This window comes from Giraffa tippelskirchi, chromosome X (genome assembly GCF_054371585.1).
Source record: "Giraffa tippelskirchi isolate mGirTip1 chromosome X, T2T-mGirTip1v1.2.pri, whole genome shotgun sequence".
Lineage (NCBI taxonomy): Eukaryota > Metazoa > Chordata > Mammalia > Artiodactyla > Giraffidae > Giraffa > Giraffa tippelskirchi.
Window position 1 is genome coordinate 31,788,550 of NC_137289.1, and position 22,049 is coordinate 31,810,598.

General features: G+C 46.9%; 1 protein-coding gene across 3 annotated transcripts in view; it reads left to right on the forward strand.

Annotated features, from left to right (window-relative positions):
- TMEM255A (transmembrane protein 255A) overlaps nt 1-22,049 on the forward strand; it is a 49,161-nt gene that overhangs the window by 24,596 nt on the left and 2,516 nt on the right. Inside the window, exons 6-9 of one of the 3 annotated variants that reach the window (XM_081565052.1) lie at nt 203-274; nt 684-772; nt 8,108-8,270; nt 14,644-14,787. In XM_081565052.1, the coding sequence (XP_081421178.1) occupies nt 203-274; nt 684-772; nt 8,108-8,270; nt 14,644-14,787 (468 nt within the window). The remainder of the gene's footprint in view (nt 1-202; nt 275-683; nt 773-8,107; nt 8,271-14,643; nt 14,788-22,049) is intronic. The other 2 variants (XM_081565053.1, XM_081565054.1) reach the window with 2 other exon arrangements.

Sequence of the window (22,049 nt, forward strand, 5' to 3'; positions counted from 1 at the left end):
TCACAAACAAGAGACGGTAAATGGAAGTTAGTTTTTCTTTTTTTGTGGGCAAACTCGAGATGTATAAAATGTCATTGTTATTCTCTTGATTTCATCATGATCGCATTCTTGTGTTACCTTGGTGACTGTAAAAATATGAATGATGACTTCCATAGGTTCACTTGTAACCCTGGTCCCCCTAACCCTATTTTTCCTGTATAAGGTCATAAGTTCCTCAACCAAAAATTCTCCTTCCGCGAGGGTTATGAGGAACCTTACGCAGGCAGCTCGAGAGGTACTAGTGTACTTCAGAGTGCATGTGACCACCCCTCTGTCTTCCTTCCTCAATGTGGTCCTCTTTCCTCCTGTACCCCGATTCCCCCTCGTAGCCTCATTTCCTACCATCCATTTGTTCTTCTGTCTGCCCTTCCATCCGTCCTTCCTCCTCTCCATCTCCACCCACCAGGGATGGGGTGCTGAGGGCTGTGGCTGAGGCTGGATGTGAGCCCAGCTCCACAGTGACTTGCCTCATGCACGAGATCAGCCAGCCGCCCGCCCAGCCCCATCCCGGCTGTGCTTTGGTGTGTTCATTTCACAGCCATCCTTACCGTCTCCATCAGTTCACTAGCTCGCACTGCCAGTCCTGGAGGGTGCTGCTCCCCCATCCAACTCCAGCTCACCCGCTCACTGCTGTGTGTCCGCAGGTGAACTGCCCTCACCTCAGCCGTGGATTCTGCACACCTCGCATTCGGGGCAACACCTGCTTCTGCTGTGACCTCTACAACTGCGGCAAGTGAGTGCCAAGCCCCTGATGGTGTGACCACCATGGGCACAAGAAGGACTAGGTGGGGGAACGGTCCACAGTAGGGATCAGAGAAGCAGAAGACATTGGTGTGTCCATGGATTTCAGCTGACAGGCGTTACCTGCCATTTCTATGCCAGGCAGCATGCTAAGTGCTTTCAAAGTGCTGATCTCATTTCATTCTTACCCATGATTTATGTACAATTATTCTTCCCATTTTACAGTTGGTAAGACTGAGGGTCAGAGGAAACAGATGGCTAGTCCAAGGTCACACAGAATTTGACAATGGTAGAGGGAGGGTTCACACCCAGTTCTAAGTCCAAGTTCAACAATATTCAACAAACAGTTATTGAGCATTTTCTCTGTGCCTGACCTTGTTCCAGATGTTGGAGATTCAGTAGCAGCAGCAGCAAAAAAAAAAAAAAAAAAAAAATTCCTTGCCCTTATGGAACTTAGATTTTATTAGGGAAGATAGTTAACGAACATAGGAATATGTAACATGCCAGGTGTCAATCAGAGCCCTGAAAAAAAAATGAAGCAGGAAAAGTAGGTAGATAGTTTCAAAGTGGGGAGTGTGAGTGCCATGTTGGATAAAAGGAGCCAGGGAAGAGCTCTTTGAGGAGGTGAAATTTGTGAAGAGATCTGAATGATGCCAGAGGGCCAACCAAGTAGATACTTGAGGAAAAGAGTATCCCAAGCAAACAGAAGAGCAAGTGCAAAGGCCCTGAGGCAGGAGCAGGCTTGGTGGTGCTAGTTCTGCTACAACCACTCTGGCGCTCTGCCCTTCAATGTTAAAACATCATTTATTCTCTTTCAAAGCACATTTAGGTGCCAGAAATACAGAGAGTCCTGCTGAGGAGCTTGTAGGCCAGAAGGGATGACAGACTTGTGAGCCATTGATTACAGTCTATTGTGAGAAGTGTGGTGGGGATCTGGGGAGGTACTGGGGAACCTCTCAATGCAAATGACTGGAAGCCAGAGTTGCTGAGGGGTGCAGGGAGGAGGCCTGTCCAGCAGGAGGGGATGTGGGAGCTGAGGCTTAAAGGATAAGGCGGGAGTTAGGAGCAAACTTAAATTAGGGGTGGAGATGGGGAGGGTCTTCCCAGCAGTTGTGGGGGTGGGGGTGGTTTTACTAGGTAGTAGGAGGTGAGGAGTAGAGCCCTAGTCACATACCAGACCATAGGAATGCTTTTGGACTTGACCCTGTAAGCAACTGGGAGCCACTGAAGGGTACAGCATGGTAGATGGATTTGAGTGGCTAGAGCCCGGAGACAGTGAGGGAGCCACTGCCAGAGTCCAGGCCAAAGGGAATGGAGCCTAGATGAAGTTGTTGTGGGGATGGTGGAAAGCAGGGAGTACTTGTAAGAGGAATTTAGAAGGTGGAGTAGACAGGAGTGTGTGAACGTGTGATTCAGAACATAAGTAAATGATCCTGCATGTCATGCACGTGTTTTCTTCCAGCTCTCAGTGCAAGGGGGCTGAGGAGGGGAAGGGAGGAAGGGAGGAGTTGGCAGAAGGGGCCTGGATGGAGCTAGATCCAGAAGGGTCAGGTGGATGCACTCCTCCTCACTCACACTCCTTACTCTCGGTATTGGGGGACCAGTTTCTTCACTTTGAGGATTAAGACCTGACAGACCAGAGGCAGGGGAGGGGGAAGGGGGAGTAGGAGGAGAAGGGGGAGTAGGAGGAGAAGAGGGATTCACCCCAGCGCGTTTACTTTCTCTGCTAGCACTGGTCTCATTTTGTTAAAAGATTTGGCAGTGGAGGAAGAGAAACTGAAAGACTCAAATGAGGTTTGGGGATTATCTGGGAGGTTCAATTATTCATGTTGTAATAATAACTAACGCTTGAAAAGGACTTCCCTCCTTAGTGGTGATGGAGAGCTGGCTATAATTGTACTTCCTGAGCCCATCCTTCCAAAAATGATCAAAGAAATGTAAAATAGGTCCTAGGGGATTTGGGGTTATTTTGCTATCTTTCCTCTTGCCTCACCTTATCTGCCTCCCTCCCCCTGCTCAGTCCACCCCTCCCTTTTTACCTCCTCCTTCCTTTGGACAACCTGTCCTCTGGCCACGTCTCCTCTCCCCTCTCCTTTTCCCTTCCCAGGCCTCCTGAGATCCCAGGAGGTGAGAAGAGGCTGGCTGGGAGGGCTGACAAGTGATTCCTCGTGGGCACACCTTTCTCTCTGCAATTAGGTGTGTTTCTGAAAAAGGTCTGAATAAACGAAATCCTACTTTAATTTCCATTTAGCTGAGCCCTTAGGTGAACTTTTTTTAAAGTGGAGACTTAAGCCCAATTTATCTTCCTGTCAATCTGAACTTCATAATAAGTGACTTTCTTAAAGCAAGTTATGCCAGGGTTGTCTTCAAGGCCCTAAAGAAATTTTATGAGGTGCTCTGCTAAAACTCTGGGCTCCCCAAAGGCAGCAAACATGACTTCATCTTATCTGTATCCTCAGGCCCCAGCACAGGACCAGGCTCGATTAAAACACCTGATGACAAGGGAGTGACATGTATTGGAAAGGATCAAAAAGAGGAACACCCTTTTCTCCAGGAAAATAAAGTACTGGACCAGGCGACTAACAGGGCTACGGGCGGACAGTGGGGGTGTGGGGTGTGAGTACTGCTCCTAAAGACCTTTGAGCTGGAAACACTGCTCACCCACCTGATGTCTGGAGACCAGCCTCAGGCGGTCATCGAGTCCTTGCTCAGGTCTGTAACATTGAGAGTCCAAGGGCAAAGCCACCAGAAAAGCACTTCCTGAGCTTTTCATCAGGAAACCGTCCCATGCGATCAGAAACCAAGGCCATGAGACTTCAGAGGTGATGATCCTACAATAGAAGGAAAGGATTTTCCTTGACCTGAGGCTTTTTCCAGCCAGCTCGAAGGAGACCTAACCTCCAGGCCTAAATATAGCTAGCTGCAAGCCTTCTAAGGCTCGGAGACTTTAATTTTGCCGAGTGCATATTTGTTTTCCTCACACGAAGCCTATTTTTAATCAATTGCCAGCTCCTCCAGTCCATTTCCTGGAAAGGAGGCCAAGAAAAAAAAAACTGGGAACAAAAACATCAGGCAGTCATTTGTAGGGCACTACGGAAACAGAGTTTCTACTGTCCCCTCGAAGCCACAGACCTTCTTTGACGTCAGGGGCAGTGAGGTTTTAACACCAAACCTAGATGATTCTGTTTCAGCCTGTGCAGGAAGGTGGTTTTTTTAGGATACAGCTCCTCAGAGGCTGCCTTCTAGCCTTCCCTTGCCTTTCGAGAGGTCAAGTCAATATCATTGGTTTTTGTCGTGTAACCTACAGGAAGGGAAAGGAAATGGGGGTGGTTTGTGAACTGCCGCCACTGGTAATGAAATGAAAGATGATAGCTCGCTTTCATCCATTCCTCCCTTTGGCGAACTTTCTCTTGAGCTCCTACTATGTGCCAGGGACTGTTCTAGAAGAATACGTATTGATAAAATAACATTTTGCCCTTAAGGAATTGAGTTTACCAGGGGGATCATGGGAAGGTGGAGAAAGGTGCGCAGAGGTGGCGCACAGCCTCTATCTGTCCATGGGGAGTTGGTGAATAGTTCCAGGCCCTTATGGAAGAGCAGAAGGATGCCCTTCGGCTTTATCCAAGATCTGGTGCCTCCTAATGTGTTGAGTGGGGACTGAAATGAAGAGAGGTTATCTGTTTCTCCAGATATACCCAGCAAGTTAAGAGCATGTGGGTGAAAGCCCAGATTGGGTAATCAGTCTTACGATCAATGCAATGATTTGTCTTTGAACTCAATTGCTCATTCCCCAAGTATCTGTTTATGACCCACAACAATTCTCTCACTGAGCTCGGAGGCAGTGAGGGAGACACAACAGAAGTGTAAGAGATAACCTTGCCCTCCAGAGGTTAGAATTTAGATGGAACTATCATGTCCACCTTGGCCTTGGTTGCAGCTTCAGCTCTGATTAGGCTCCAGGTAAATATCGGATCAAATGAATAGCTGCATTACTGATATATGCAAAGTGCCGAACTAAGAAGAAGAGACTGAGGCTGTGGGAGCCCAGGGAGAAAGGTGATGAATGGGCACTGGAGTCCTTGAAGAATGAGACGAGTGTGTGGAAGCTCTGTGCAGTGGGAGAGATCAGGAGAGGCTGAGAACAGAAGGCAGTACCTCCCAGGCAGGGGGAGAAATCTGAACAAAGGTCTGGAATAACTATCCCACCTGGCTAGTTTGGTGCTTCTGAGGACCAGCCTGGCTGGAGTGTGGATTCCATTTTGGAGTCGGATCATGGCAGACTGAGGAATTGGGGCACATTTTCTTGAAGGTAATGGAGAGCTGTGGAAGGGTTTTGATTAGCTGAATGACTTAGTTTTTCAAACATGTTAGGAAGCTGAAGCAGGCGGTGGTGGGTTCTGGCAGGAGACCTTGCAGTCATGAAGGTTTGAGGGTAGGAGCTGTGAGAATCGGAGAAGGCAATGGCAACCCACTCCAGTACTCTTGCCTGGAAAATCCCATGGACGGAGGAGCCTGGTAGGCTGCAGTCCATGGGGCTGCACAGAGTCGGACACGACTGAAGCGACTTAGCAGCAGCAGCTGTGAGAATACAAAAGATGGAATTTCAGAGGAAGTTCTGCCCGGAGACTAAACCAAATGGAATCATAAATCTCAAACAGAAACAAACCACATTAATTTGCTAAACCCTTAACCAGATCTAGTATTAATGTTCTTTTGCTTCATGGCTCAGTAAAAATAACATAGTAGCTGCTGAACCCGCTCAAACTGAAACCAAACATATATTCTCTACAATTATTGAATATTTTTCAACGAACTACTAACCAAGCCCCATGTTGTGGTCGGTGTCCTTAAAGCATCACTACCTTTAAGAACACAATTCAGGACTTTGAATCATTTTGCCAGAGGCTGGCTCTTAGAAGGGAAAAAAAACAGCTACGTGTTCAGGTGGTAGAGTACTGCTAGAATACTTATATTGTGCTGGAATACTACTTTCGTGCATTCACTTGTGAAATCCCCCAGACTCAGAGAGGTTAAGAAAGTTGCTCAAGGTCAGACAGCAAATAAGTGACAGAGCCAGGGTTCAAGTGCAGTCTGACTCCAGAGTCTGCTCAGCTGTACTGCCCATCTATATATCTACAGGTGTTACCAGCCTGCCCTTGGTGTATTAGGACGTAAGCACTTCACTACTTTCAAAGATAACTTGGGAGAAGTCAGAAGCTGATTCTCAAGCTTTCCCTGCACCCCTACAACCCTAAACTCACCATTACACACAGGGATCCCCTTTACAGGGGAGCATCCTTGTAGAGCGGTGCCTTTTTGAGCAGTAAGTCATCTGTGTATTTGTCCCATCCCCAGGCCTGAGTACTGTACCCACTAATAGGAGGCGCTCAGTGTATGCTTCCAGGCAGTGTCCAGCTATGTTCCCCAAAACCCTGAAATCCAATTCAAATTCTGATGAATTGAAACACTGTTAAAATTCCACTGTGGAAGCTTACTATTTAAAACAGTGGGTCTCAAAGATCAATGAACTCAGTTAACACAAATCCCAGAGCCTCACCCCCCGTGGCAGGGCCTCAGAGTCTGGATGTTTAACCATCTCTTTCTCAAAGATGCATGTGCACACACAGAGACGCAGAGAGACACCCACGAATAACACACTGACACACACAGGCTGGCACGCAGACACACAAACACAGATGATTTTGACACAGGCTGTCCCATAACCACACTGGTTTCAATTCTTTAGAGATACACTGGTTTTGAAGAATTCTAAGATAATTCATCTGTAAAGTTTAAAAGTCTTGTGTGAATAATCTCTCCCTGATTCATTTTGGTGGTTAACCTTTAATTTATTTTTTTTTTTCATTTTTGGTGTTCTTATAGTAGGAAAGTCGCATGTAACAACCATCCTGATGCCAGGGTGTTTGGTTGTAAGTTTAAGAATCACAGTGTTTGAGATTCATTATTGATTCCAGTGGCCAAGTTGTAAACTAATTTGCAATGTCCAGGAAGACAGGAACTTTTGTTTAATTAATTTAACAGATAACACCTTTCCTCAGTGTGTGCAAATGTGTGGAGAGATTTCTCTTCCTCTTTTTGTAAAATCCTCCAATCCCATTGGACTAGGGCCCCACCCTTAGACCTTAGGGGCTTCCCAGGTGGCGATAGTGGTAAAGAACCCGCCTGCCAATGCAGGAGATGCAAGAGACTCAGATTCGATCCCTGGGTCAGGAAAATCCCCTGGAGGAGGGACTGGCAACCCACTCCAGTATTCTTGCCTGGAGAATTCCATGGACAGAGGAGCCTGGTGGGCTACAGTTCATGGGGTTGCAAAGAGTCAGACACAACTGAGCGCTTAACAGTGTCCTGTACCTTAGACCTTATGAGCTAACCTTAATTTATTTTCTCCTAAAAAGCCCTTCTCCAAATACAGTCACTTTGGGAGTTAGGGTTTCAATATATGAGTTTCAGAGGGGGACACAATTCAGTTCATAGCAAGTAGTGGGCTAGAGAATGACGGGGCTGGATTAGGGATTATCTTTGGACAGAGTGGTCAGGGAAGGTATCTCTGAGGAGGCGCTATTCAGATTTTGTGCAGGAACTCAGCTTTAGTACTTTATTGGGATGTTGTTGTTTGTTGGCATTTCATTTTATTTTGAAAAAGGAAATACTGAAATCATTGAAGCCTGAATTCAGATCCCAGCTCTACCACTTACAATTTGAGGAAGTTCCTAACCTCTGTGTGCTTCAGTTTCTTCATCTGTAAAATGGGAATGGGGGCTAATACTTATGTCATAAATATTGTAAGGATTCACAGTGCTGCCTAATAGAACTTTCTGTGATGACAGAAATGCTTTGTCCAGTATAGTAACCAGCCACTAGTATGACCCTTAAAAGTGTGGCTGCTGAGCATTTAACGTGTGCCTAGCGAGACAGAAGAACTGGATTTTTAACTTAATTTTAATAGACACCTGTTGACTAGGAACAGCCATAGTAGCACAGATGTGATGAATCCACGTCTGTAAAATGCTTAGCCCAATGCTTAGCCCCGTGCCGGCACACAGCAGGTATCAATAATTGCCATCTGGGATTAGCATTAGTGATGGTAACAAGTATTTCTCTGGCAGATAGGAGGGGTTTTGGGGAGGAGGATAAACAGCAGTGACACTTTGATTCATTATACTATCTTGATCCCCAAGTGCTTCCATGTCTGTTATAATAGTGCCCCACATGACCCCCTGTCTTTTCACTGGGCTGCATGGTAGCCAAAGCCCTGGGGGATAGCCTGCTCCCTGGCGACTGACTGGGTCCCCTTCTCCCCTTCCAGCCGGGTAGAGATCACTGGTGGCTACTACGAGTACATCGATGTCAGCAGCTGCCAGGATATCATCCACCTCTACCACCTGCTCTGGTCTGCCACCATCCTCAACATCGTCGGCCTTTTCCTGGGCATCATCACTGCCGCTGTCTTGGGGGGCTTTAAGGACATGGTAAGGAAGGAAGTGACTTCGAATTTCCACAGAGGCCCCTCTTCCTGTTAAGGGTGGGGCAAGGCTCGGCGGGTGGGGGCCATGGGGACCCACGTTTTGAAGGGAGGAACAGAAACCATTGCTTCAAGAATGTAGCTGCCGTGGAAGGGGGGAGGGCGGGATTTCCTGGCGGTCCAGTGATTAGGACTCCGTGCTTTCACTGCCCAGGGCGCCGGTTCAATCCCTGGTCCGGGAAGTGAGGTTCCACAAGCCACATGGCATGTGGCACAGACAAAGGAAAAAAAAATGTAGCTGCCTTCAAACATCTTAAGTCGAAGGAGCCAGGTCATGTCCTCAGCCTGCAAACGTGTCTTGTTAACATGAGACATTGCCTGTGTTTTTGACGCACATTCTGGGGACGGGTGGGGTTCATGCTTGTTATGTAAACATAGCCTGTCATTACCCCCACTCCACCCGCACACACTTTTAGTAGAGAATCTTTTGGGGTTGTTTTCCCTGTTACAGACTTTGGGAGAGCTGGAAGACGTTTTTAGCTACAGGTAGAAAGTAAGGCTGTCTCCCCCTCCCCAGGAATTTCCTCCTGCAGTTTCTCCAGAAAGAGTGAAAGGGAAAGCCCAGCCTCAGGCTGAGCTGCTTGTACATATTCATGTGGCTGTGAATATGCACCTCAGGGCTCAGCACCCAGGAGGTCCTCCATAGTCCTGGGGTCTTCCCTCTTTTGCTTTTAAAGCATTTCAAAGCTTTTGTTTGCTTATTTAACAAACCTTGATCTCTAATTATGGAGATAATAGCTTTAGAGCTCGGGTTGTCAACCTGGCCTCCTGTTAGAATACAATCACCTGAGGTGCTTTAAAAAACCTGCTGGCCTGGGCCACTCCTTCAGAATGCCAATTTAATGGGTCTAAATTGAAGCTCAGGCAGCAGTACTTTTCCCAGGGATCAAAGCCACGTCTCCTGCGCATCTCTTGCATTGAAGACGGAGTCTTTACTGCTGAGTCACCAGGGAAGCCCCAAGGTTGAGTAGGGTTGCTTTAAAGGAATGTCCCACCCATGTCTAGGAAATTATTTTGTGCCTAAAAAGGGCTTCCTTTGACCCCAGAAACCACGGAAGAGAAAAAAACTGTAGTTTGCGGCAACAAGTTCCCAGCAGAACCGGGCTGACTGGTAGTATTGAGTGTTCTGCTGTTGACCCTATGGCCAGAGAAAGTCTTCCCTGCTCCTATACAGCCTGTATGTCTGTCTTTTTTCCCTCCCTCTCTTATACATGAGGCTTCCCAGGTGGTTCAGTGGTAAAGAATCCACCTGCCAAGGCAGAAGATGCAAGAGACGCAGATTTGATCCCTGGGCGGGGAAGATCCCCTGGAGGAGGGCATGGCAACCCATTCCAGTATTCTTGCCTGGAGAATGCCATGGACAGAGGAGCCTGGTGGGCTACAGGTCATGGGGTCGCGAAGAGCAGTTGTGACTGAGCACACATGCATACATGCATTTATTATTTCCACGCCCCTTCTCCCACTCAGGAGAGCTCAAGCCCTAAGCCTGGTGGAGGCATGGGGCTAGGGTGGGGGGCGGCTTGGAGGGAGAAGGCTGTCCTCTCAGTTCGAGCCTGAGGGAGCTTTGGCATGAGAAAGCTTCTTCAGAAAAGCTGTTTCTGGGTTGGGGTTTCTTTGGAGAAAAGAATGCACTTTGTCCTTTTCTTTAAAACTTGTATTGGAGTATAGTTGCTTTACCAGGTTGTTACTTTCCACTGTGCAGCAAAGTGAATCAGCTATACATATACATATATCCCCTCTTTTTTTGGATTTCCTTCCCATTTAGGTCACCACGGAGTACCAAATAGCGTTTTCCCCAGGGGACAGACAAAAGTAGTGGTCTTGTGTAGGCTCTGAGCCGCTCTGACTGGAAGAGAAGCTTCTGGTTGGAGTTGGCGAGTTGAGATGGGTGTTAAGGGTTCTCTGAATTTTCTCTGAGCTCTGAGACGTGGACAGCCAAGCACCCTGAGGCACAGAGTGACTGGCGGCCACTTGCTAGGCTCTGTGGGGCTCCTGTAAGGATCCCTGTCACAACTCAGTAAACCAATGATGTATAGATTTATTTCTGAACTCTTTTTTTAAAAATCATTGAGGTATAGTTGACTTTACTAGAGCATATTAGTTTCAGGTGTACCATGTGGACTGTTCATTTCACTGTAACCTTTGATCTCTAGGGGAGTAAGGGGTTTGTTGACAGTCTGTCCTGAGAGGTGGCAATAATGGCTCCTTTACTCTCTATAAAGGGCTTTTGCACAATTCCTTTCTCCGCTCCTCCCCCACTACTACTACCTCATGAAGTATTACTCCCACCATTAATGGTTGAGGAAACAGGCCCACAGGAGGTCAAGTGACCTGCTCAAGGCTAAATAGCAGAGCTGGGAGTGGAGCCCAGGTGTGTCAAGTGCCAGAGCCTTTGCTCCCGCCACTCCATCCCAGCTGCCCCTGAGGTGCATTCGACTAGCCCTTTCTGGTTCCATAGGTGTTTTAATAGACCTCACCTTCTTTGTTTAGTTTCTTTAATTTTAAAAATTAAAAGCCAGTTGTTTCCGACTGTTGGGAGCTTCTCTGAGAAATGAGGAGGAGATTGAGGGAAGACCTGAGCCTCATCCAGTGCCAAGCCTGGGAACCCAATAGAGGGCCAGTAGGGAAAACAAAAGATGAAGGCAAAGAGCAGAGGCAGGAGATTTGATTAATGACCAGAGAGAGCAAGTATGAGCTATATACTAAGACAGGGCACCAAAGAGGAACCATTGTTTCGATCGCTTTATGAAAATGAGACATGGTGTAGAAAATCCTGGAACATCAACCAGAAAATCCTTGGCCTACGTCCAAATGTGCTTGGTGCCTCATGGTGATGTGTCTCTACCCTGAGTAGAATGCCTTCGGGGCCTCAGGGAGGCCCAGGGGTGCTGGCTGATGAAAGTCATTCCTGAGGAGTGAGGCCAGGAGCCAAAGGCTGTGAGCTGGCAGCCTTCAATGGGATCAACTCGGAGCACTGTTTCCAGAGTTGTGGGAGCCTGAAAGGAAAAAGGACATCTTCATTCCCTGACCAGAGGGGCTTGGTGCCAAGGATCTTGAAGAAATGTTGGATGACCACAGTGTTTGTGGCTCAAAGATATGAGAACTTGAGATGAATCATAAGAAGTAATACTATCTTGCCATTTTTTCCTGCTTAGTGTATCTGGTGTAAAGTAGGGAGAAATCAAAGTGGTCTTCTTTCCAAAGTCCACAATCATTGTCTTTGAAGGGACTCAGTTCTGTCTGGGCAAGATGGATTTGACCATTTCCTGTGCCTGGAGGAGGAAATGGCTACCCACTCCAGTATTCTTGTCTGGAGAATCCCATAGACAGAGGAGCCTGGTCGGCTACAGTCCATGGGGTTGCAAAGAGTCAGACACAACTGAAGCAACTTAGCACAGCACAGCACATTTCCTGTGCTTGCCAATCACCATTTGTTTCACTGGAGCTCAGAATGCTACTCATCAGAAGTGGAGATCTCTTAACTTAAGCCCCAGAATTATTGGTACAGAAACACACATTCCTATATACACACACGAATAGAAACAGAGCCTAGATTTATTGTAAAATCAGAATTATGGATTTAAAACTGTAACCAGACCATGCTCTGGGGCAATCCCTTTTGCTCCCTCCCTGCCTCACTCCCAATTTCACCCCCCTTGACACTCTCAACCTCTATTGGTACCTTGTCCATTTTCTCTACATCCTCTGCACCTCTCATCTGTGGCTTTCCTGTGCTTATTTCATCTTCCCCCTGTGTTTCTTTCTCTATAATATTCAACTTCCTTTCAAAGAGGATCCTGGACCCCCAGCCTTGCTACACACACAAAACCTTTTCTAGACAGAGTTTATATTCCCTGATTGCTTCTCTGTGGTTGCATGTGTGTGCTCAGTCGTGTCCCACTCTTTGTGACCCTATGGACTGCCAGGCGCCTCTGCTCATGGGATTCTCCAGGCAAGAACACTGGAGTGGGTTGTCATTTCCTCCTCTAGGGGATCTTCCCGACCCAGGGATTGAACCTGCGTCCCTTGCATCTCCTGCACTGGCAGGCAGGTTTTTACCACTGAGCCACCTGGGAAGCCCTCTCTTTGCATAGAAGAGCTGGTTTTGTTTTGCAAGAGTTGGAAGGTGTGGTTTTAACTGGCACAAGGCCAAGGGAACATGATTTCTGGGACTTCTTCAGGGGTGACATTTCTTCTTGGAATCCTGGTGGAGAGGTAAGGGCATTGCTGAACACTCTGCTTCTGTAATGCGAGCCAGCCCTTGGAATGGTCAAGACCTCAGCCCTCTCCCACACATGAGAGAGGCTGAGAAACATTTCTGTGGTTGTCTGTGAGCAGCATCATAATGACTGAGGTTTGTAGCTCTTCAAACCTCCTAGAGATGTAAACAGTAACCCACTCCAAGGAAGAGAGCAACAGACTGTGTTGAAACTTGTTCTACGGGAGTTTCCTCTGCCAACACCCCAACATGGTTGTCTGTGCCATTGCCAAAGCCTGCCCACACATTTTCATCACTTGAGAGGAAGCTTCTGCTCGCCGTTAACGCAAAGTAGATACATAACCAGAAACAAGACACGTGGACTTTGTGGACAGCTCTAGATTATATGCACGAACAGAGGGGGTGTCAATGACATGGACCATGGAAAGGACATTTCTCCCACACCTTGAGCCATGTGGCACTCATAAGGTACAAAGCACAGTCCTGCTTGGGAACTCATGAGCAGTGGTGACTTCCTCTAGCAGTGTTTTGGCCTTATTGAAATCCAGACTCCCATCTTAGACAAGATTGGCTTTAACCCTTGAAGGGCTACACACACCATGCTATAAAAAGGGTATTCAATTCTTTCTGCATTGTTTTATTTTCCCATAAATGTGTGTGTGTGTGGGGTATCAATATACTCTACTTGGTCTTGATTTCTGTGCTAGGGTTTTGCCTCCAGCCCCATAGGGCTGAGGCGAAGTGAATACCTTCATGTATGCCTGCATGCTCCTTAGCGAGGCTGGAATCTGCAAGAACCCTTACAGTTTTTACAAACTCTTCATGATTGATCATATTTTTGTCACAGTGAGAGCAGTAGTCTTGTTGGTTTGACATTTTGTATTGGGGGGGGTCTCAATTTTTTTTTTCCTTTGTGTTTTGAAATCAAAGATTTCAACTATTCTATTGGTTTGAATTTTTCAAAATAGTCAGTGTGGGGAAATGACACAAGTGATACATAGTAGTTGTGAAAACTTTGGCTGTATAGTTGAGAGTAAAGAGTCCCCATTTACTTCCTAATACCACTGCCCTCCCCACAGACAGCCATAGCTAACAGTTTGTTGTGAATCTTCCCAGATTAATTTCATTGACAAGTGTATATTCATATATAATTGTTTGGGTCTTTACATAAACTGGGATTATGCTGTAGTAATAGAACATGGTGACTTTTTAAAAGATTTTATTTTTAGAGCAGTTTTAGATTCACAGCAAAACTGAGATGAAGGTACAGAGATTTCCCATAGACTTTCTTCCCCGACACACAGTCTCCCCCATTATCAGCCTCCCCTGTTATCAACACCCCCCACAGAGTGGTACATTTGTTAGCAAAGATGAATCTATATTGACGCATCATAATTACCAAACGTCCATAGTTTACCTTAGGGCCCACTCTTGGTGTTGTAATTTTATGGGACATAGAATATTGGACAAATGTACTGGACAAATGAATTCTATTGGACAGGTGTATAATGACATATATCCATCATTCTGGCATCAAACAGTATTTTCACTGCCCTAAGTAGCCTGTGCATTCTGCCTGTTCATCCTTCTTCCCAATCCCAACCCCTGACAACCAGTGATCTTTTATTGTCTCCATAGTTTTGTCAGTGGCTTGCTTTCTTAAACACTGTTTTTAAATTTAATTTTTGACTGTATGCAGGCTTTCTCTAGTTGCAGTGAGCAGGGGCTACTCTTCGTTGAGGTGTGTGGGCTTCTCATTGCCATGGCTTCTCTTGTTGCAGAGGCTGGGCTCTAGGCCCTCAGGCTCAGCAGTTGTGGCACCTGGGCTTAGTTACCTCGTGGCATGTGGGATCCTTTCGGACCAGGGATCAAACCTGCATCCCCTGCATTGGCAGGCAGATTCTTAACCACTGGAGCACCATGGAAGCTCTGTTTTGTTTTTTATATTTACCAATATATCCTGGACAACTTCCCTGTCACTAACTATAGGTGCACATCATCGTTTATCAACAGCTCCATAGTATTCTGTAGTATGGATGTCCCGAGGTTTATTTAACCATTCCCCTAGTGATGAACATTTATATTGTTTTTGATTTTACAGAACCCAACTCTCCCAGCACTGAACTGTTCTGTTGAAAATGCCCATCCAACTGTTTCTTACTATGCTCGTCCTCAAGTGGCATCCTACAACACCTACTACCATAGCCCTCCTCACCTGCCACCTTATTCTGCTTATGACTTTCAGGTATGTTTTGAGAGAAAAAGAACTCTCTGTTACCCTTGCTCTCGCTCATCCTCTCTTATTCTCTCCCTAATTATGGATCCCTCCTAATATATATGAGGTAGCCAGGCTTTCCATCCCACAGCTTGTGGGTACCTGTGAAGCTTAAGGACTGCATAGGCAGGCAATAATGGTGGAGGCTGGGAAAGACACAAGAGGAGAAGCAACAGAGTGATGGATGGAAGGAGGAGAGAAGGAGATAGGATTCAGATGTCCCAAGTGGCGTTGACCTCCCCTGAGGTACTCATGAGTACGTCACCACAGACCCCTGTCCAACGGTGGTTTTTTCCATTTCTCTGCCACAGGAAGAGGCTTGTCTAGTCCTGCTCCATAGCACAAGGACATGCTGAGTCACACAAGGGTTTGAATCAAATCTGTAATGAGAAAGCAATCCCTTCTTTTTTTCTAGACTTCCTAACTGGGACTATACAGAGAAAATATTTTTTATAACACCCTTCTCCCTTCCTTTTTAATTTTTTTGCCTTATTATCATGTGGGTCAGAAATAGTGTTACCAAATTTGCACTTTCCCATTTTCCTGGAGAAGGCAATGGTACCCCACTCCAGTACTCTTGCCTGGAAAATCCCATGGACAGAAGAGCCTGGTAGGCTTCAGTCCATGGGGTCTCGAAGAGTCGGACACGACTGAGCGACTTCACTTTCACTTTTCACTTTCATGCATTGGAGAAGGAAATGGCAACCCACTCCAGTGTTCTTGCCTGGAGAATCCCAGGGACAGCGGAGCCTGGTGGGCTTCCGTCTATGGAGTCACACAGAGTCGGACACGACTGAAGCGACGCAGCAGCAGCAGCATTTTCCTTTTGAGCTAAGATGAAGCACAGAAAAACAGAACCCAAAAGGCACTTCATTAAAGGGAATTCATTGTACATGGGCAGAGCGCTGAACTAGACACTTCAGGAAAACAAATGAAACAGTCTTTTAGGCATTTACAGTGATTATAAATCCCGGACCACAGAAGAGTGGGATTCCACTTGAATCTGATTAATTCAAAATTGGGGACCAGGGAAATGCCTTTGAAAGGAGGCAAACCCATAATGAATTTCGTTCTATTGACTGAGAGTCCTGAATGTTCCAAAGGGACATAAAAGCATGACTGTTTGGGGGTGCTTCCAATTAACCAGCCAGTTTGGAAAAATAGAGCCCTTGGAAAACCTAATTTCTGCCTCAGATTAACAAAATAATTGAAACTGAAAACCCTCCCCATTTAGTTGAGTAAAGTGTGCTTTGGTTTGATTTAGACACTGTATGGGCAGGTCTAGGATTCTATACTGCAATAGGAATATGTTTCTATAGTGTGAATGTAGACTTGTTCACTGTCATAAAATTTAGCACCAGCACAAGGAGGCATCCATTAAAGCTTGGGGGAAAGTGTTAGAACTTGTTTTAAAGCCTACTGTATTCACAGGTAGACAACTCGGGGGACTTGTTCCCCAAATAGATAATATAGACTGGAAAACACAAATATGCTCTGAAAGGGCATAGATAATTGCAATAGTGACAGGGGCAAAAAGGAATCCTTTAAGAGAATTCAGGGACATTGAACCTAGCATGAGAGGGTCACCATTCTTTGAGGCATCCATAACCAAAAGTCATCCTGGGATAGAGGGGCCATGCATGGCTCTCAAGAGGCTGCTTCCATTTTTTTTTTTGCTTCCATTTTTTTATATGGAAGTAAATTATATTGATTAGATTGGTTTTTGGACTTTTCACTTTATAACAAACCCCTGGAGTAGGAACAGTAACCTCCTTAGTAATGGCTACTGCAAACTCTTAAGATAGGAAGTTCCTGTTTGTGTAACGGAGCTATCTTTCTGTCCATCATTACTCATTCAGAACCATCCCAGGCATGAAAACAAGGTTGCCCAATGCCAATGGTGGCCCAGACTGTCGGTTTCAGTTCAGTCAGTGTTTACTCTGTGTTCCCATGTGCCAGACACTGTACTCGGAGCTATGGATGTAGAGACTAAGTGAGACCTAGGCCCTGCATTAAGAGATCAGTCTAAGGACCTGAGTGGGGATGCTCAGGGGCAGCAGTGAGAACAAGGATGTATATCCAGGTCTGTCTGAGGCCAGAGACTGGCTTGGGGAATTCTTTGCAGAAGCTGTAAATCTGAGCACAGTATCGATCTTTTCCCTAGTTAGTTTCAGAATATTTCCATGTTTTACTGGTTTAAATTATGGGCTTTCTAATCATTACTCAGAAAGGTTCTCTTGACTCACTCTTACCGTGTGATTACATGGCTCCCCACTCCAAGGACTGCTGGGCCACTTTTTATACCTCTCCTGGTTCTTTCCAGAGGTTCAAGCTGTCTTTTATATTTCCTTTTTGGAGACTTTCTAAACTTGTGGGTTTTAAGGGATATGATTTTATTTGGCTTTGCTGGGTCCCCATTGCAGCGCACAGGCTCTTCGTTGAGGTCTGTGGGCTTTCTCTCATTACTGTGTGGGCTTCTCTAGATGTGCCGCATGGGCTTAACTGCCCTGTGGCGTGTTGGCATGTGGGAATTTAGTTCCCTGACCAGGGATTGAACCTGTGTCCCCTGCATTAGAAGGTGGATTCTCAACCACTGGACCACCAGGGAGATCCCTAAGGGATATGTTTTTAAGTGGTATTTGTTTCCTTCTAGAACTTATTCAGCATTTTGTTTTAGTATTTGAATGGAGCTTTCTTTTGTTCACCAAGTTCTAGTCCCTTGTCGTTTCATACAAGGAAATACCAGTCTTTACCCAAGAAAGCCAGGAGGATTAGGGCCATCTGCTGTGTTCCCAGATAAATGGAAAGCAGTCAGCAAAATGCATACCAGCTCTGACAATAAAAGCAGCAGAAGCACAGACCTAACAACAACAACAAAAAGCCAGAGCTCCCTTATTCTCTTAGATTGTATTGGGGGCCCAAATAATAGCAGGAAAACGGACCTTTCTGGGTTTTGTTCTGAATGATTACCCCAATTTGATCATTTTCAAATAGAACTATTTATGTCATTTTGAAGACTTCTCTTTCCCTTTTTATCCTTGAGGCTGATGAGATTTATAGGGTGTTCTTTTAACCCCGCAAAGTCACACCCTTGTTGGGTAGCTGTCCAGTCAGCAAGCTTGGGAAGCATTTCTTGTGGTCAGATGGGAGCGAGGACGTGGGTCTGGTCAGGTGGCCCTGAGGATGTTGTGAGGGCTGGGCTTGGAGAAACAGGATTCTTGCAGACATTGGACTTGAAGCCAAGGCTGTCAGTGCCTCCTTGCTCACCTTCCTGCACTCACTTCTCTTGTACCTTGCACTCACTTCCAGGTAGCCAGGCAGTCCATATCCTGTAGGGTCTGAAGCATCAGTTTCTACTTCTGCTGGGAAATTCAACCCTGTGTATCTTTGGGGTCCACTTCCCTGGGGGCTCAGTGGTAAAGAATCCACCTGCCCAATGTAGGAGATGTGGGTTTAATCCCTGGGTTAGGAAGATCCCCTGGAGAAGAGAATGGTAACCCACTCCAGTATTCTTGCCTGGGAAATCCGATGGACAGAGGATCCTGGAGTGCTATAGTCCATGGAGTTGAAAAAGAGTCGGACCCGACTTAGTGGCTAAACAACAACAACAAGCTTTAGGGTAAATCCCTTAATGATTCCAGTCTGACCTACTGGGCCAGAACCCCTACTTCACTCTAACCATGTCCCTGCCCTGTCCATTTGGTGAATCGCCAAGTTTAGCTTAAAACAAAAGCCTTTGCAAAATGCCACTGCCTCTGTGGATGGTCTTTATTAAATCACAGAAAGGTACACTAGGTTTCGATGTAGCCACTGAAAAGGACCCCATTATAAATTGGGCCTACTGAATGAGAGGATGGAGGCCATCTTGGGGGAGGTGGTAGATTGAGCAGGTGACTGACAACCTTAGAAGGCCGCCACCGCCACTCAGCCTTCTATTTCCCCTCTCCTGCCAAGCTTCTCCTTGCCTCTCCTCCTCTCTCTTGTTTCTGATCCCTCCCTTTTTCTTGCTCTTCCTTTGCTCCACTCTTCTCTCTGTCTCTCCTGGGTTTGCTTTCTGGGCCAGAAACAGAGGGGGAATGCAAAGAACCAAGAGACCCTGGATTTTACCCTTGGAACACAGCATCTTTTGCTGGTGTAACCTTCATCACCCGGCCAGTTCCAGGGCTCTTTAGGGAGTTACTGCCTACCAGCGCTTCTGAAGAGAGAAGCACACGTGATAGAAATGCACATGGGTCTTGCAGAGTGTGGGTCCGCCTGGGGCAGGGAGGGGCAGATTGAGGCGGGAGAGGGGAGCCAAGTGTCTGTGAGGGTGCTCCTACCTCCTCTGTCCCTGCAGTAAGCCACCCCAGCCTCTCAGAAGCAGCTCAGGAAGCTTGGAGCCCAGCAGTAGGCTATTTAGATGCTTTTCATGCTTTGTGGTGTGAAAGGATTCAAAGCTCTGTTCTTCTGAGTGGCCCATCCTGTCCCGTTAGTCAAGTCTTAGGCAGGAACTAAAGTGCACCGGGCCTGCTCCCCAGCTGCAACAAAGCCGAAGCTTTCCCAAGGTGCCTGCTTGTTGCTAGGAAACTGCATGCTGGTGCCACCCCTCCACCCCAACCCCGCCATCCCAAGGGCGGGGGTGGACTATGGCCGGTTAGCTTCCTCGCTCTGCCATTTATCCCTAAGAATCCAGCATCATCAGAGGGCAGTGAGAAGCATCCCACCCCCATCCCCCTAAATACCTTCTTATACAGGAAACTTCCCTGGTAGTTCAGTTGGTAAAGAATCTGCCTGCAATGCAGGAGACCTGGGTTCGATTCCTGGGTTGGGAAGATCCCCTGGAGAAGGGAAAGGCTGTCCACTCCAGTATTCTGGCCTGGAGAATTCCATTGGACTATAGTCCATGGGGGTCGCAAAGAGTCGGACACAACTGAGCGACTTTCACTTTCACTTCACGGGAAACTGAGAGGTGAAAACCCAAGGTGGCTGTGCCACCCCCTCTTAGGATCAAGGTCTACAACTGCCCCCAGCAGCCTGTTACTGCCTCTCAGGACAGAACAAATGGCCTTTAGCTCCACCTTCGAAACTTGCCTTCCCTTCTGTCTGGGGGGCAGAGAACTGGCCTCCTGACTCTATCCTGGAGCGGGATTTAGAAAGGCAGAGTGTCACATCCCTGGACACAGAGATCTTGTCCCTGGTGGGATTTTGCTCTCCTCTCTGGTTTAAGAGGATGGCGAAAGCAACAGAGGAGGAGGGAGAGAGAGGAGAGATCATGAGACTAATGTCAAAGAAAGCATATCTCTTCCTGGAGGGAGAAGAAATTTGGAGATTTTTGGAAGCAGTCTGGCTTGTCTCAAGTCAACTGCCTCAAGCTCTTTTATTTATTTATTTTTCTGCGTCGGACACGACTGAAGCGACTTAGCAGCAGCAGCAGCATGCAGCATGTGAGATCTTAGTTCCTCAACCAGGGATTAAGCCCGTGCCCTCTGCATTGGAAGCATTAACCACTGCATTGTAAGCACTAACCACATAACCAGGGAAGTCCCTCAAGGTTTTTTTTTGTTTTGTTTTGTTTTTTGTCTTTAAAGGCTTTCTATGACCCTGTCATTCCTTCTCTCAGATCAAAAGGATGGATGGGGTGGGGGAGGATCAGTCCTGACATTATGTGGTAGGAGACAGAGATTTCAATGGCTAAAGCAAGACCTAGAAACCGGGATATCCCTTTCTAAGGAGTGCAGAAGTCAGGACTGGGGATAAGGAGAATCAGCCAACTGGTCTCAGGCTCCAGACACCTCATGGCAAGGCTGACTCTAGATTGTTCTAGGCCTGGAAATGACATGATCAGCTTAGACTCCAGGGCTTCCTAGGTAGCTCAGTGGTAAAGAATCCGCCTGCCAAGCAGGAGACGTGAGTTTGACCTATGATCCAGGAAGATCCCCTGGAGAAGGAAATGGCAACCCACTCTAGTATTCTTGCCTGGGAAATCACATGGACAGAGGAGCCTGGTGGGCTACAGTTCCTAGGGTCTCAAAGAGTCAGACATGACTTAGCAACTAAACAATCAACCACTTTGACTCTGGCCAGCAGAACAAAGTAAAGGTATTGACCTCCCCAAACAGCACTTGAACTCTTGAGAAATTTTGGTATAAGTGGGTCTTTTTTTTTTAATATAGCAGTTCCTCCTAGAGCTAAGGCACAACAGAAAATTGCCATTCTGCAGCCCTATTGGTTGGCTTATGTTTGCTCTTATTGGAGACCCCTCCAGCCTTCAGGCCTCAGCCATGCTCCACCACTGGAGCAAGGCCACAGTACCCACAAGATGTGACTGTAGTCTTTGAAAACAGATTTTATTTCTAAAAAACATGCCAAGTTCATCTTCTGTGCTCTATGAGTGACTGAAGTCTTAGTCACTCATCCAACATTGATTGAGCAACTTCTACTTTCAAATCACTGTTCTGAGCTCTGGGGGAGAGAGCAGTGAACAAAACAGGTCAACTCTCCTTAAGCAGGAAAGTCAGGATCAAGGGTATACACTGGCTGGGAAAGAGAAGTGGCAGATTGACTCCTAACATGCTGATTCACTGGGTATTTTTTTTTTTATCCCATATCTTGCTCCCTTCCCAAAGTGCCATGCATGCTCCATTGCTTTGTCATATCCAACTCTTATGGTCCCATGGACTGTAGCCCACCAGGCTCCTCTGTCCATGGGATTTCCCAGGCAAGAATACTGGAGTAGGTTGCCATCTCCTTTTCCAGGAGATCTTCCCAACCCAGGGATCCAACCCATGTCTCTTGTATTGGCAGGTGGGTTCTTTACTACTGAGCCACCTGGGAAGCCCCCGCCAAAATAACACAGAAGTAGGAGCAACAAGTGGAGAGGGCAATGGCACCCCACTCCAGTACTCTTGCCTGGAAAACCCCATGGATGGAGGAGCCTGGTAGACTGCAGTCCATGGGGTCGCTAAGAGTCGGACATGGCTGAGCGACTTCACTTTTACTTTTCACTTTCATGCATTGGGGAAGGAAATGGCAACCCACTCCAGTGTTCTTGCCTGGAGAATCCCAGGGACGGGGGAGCCTGGTGGGCTGCTGTCTATGGGGTCACACAGAGTCAGACACAACTGAAGCGATTTAGTGGCAGCAGCAGCAGTAGGAGCAACAGGATAACTGACTGAGAGGTCCAAAGGGCTGGGGAAGAGGATTCTAAGGCATCTCTGCCTGAGCTTTGCAGCCTGAATGAGAGAGAAAGTGGG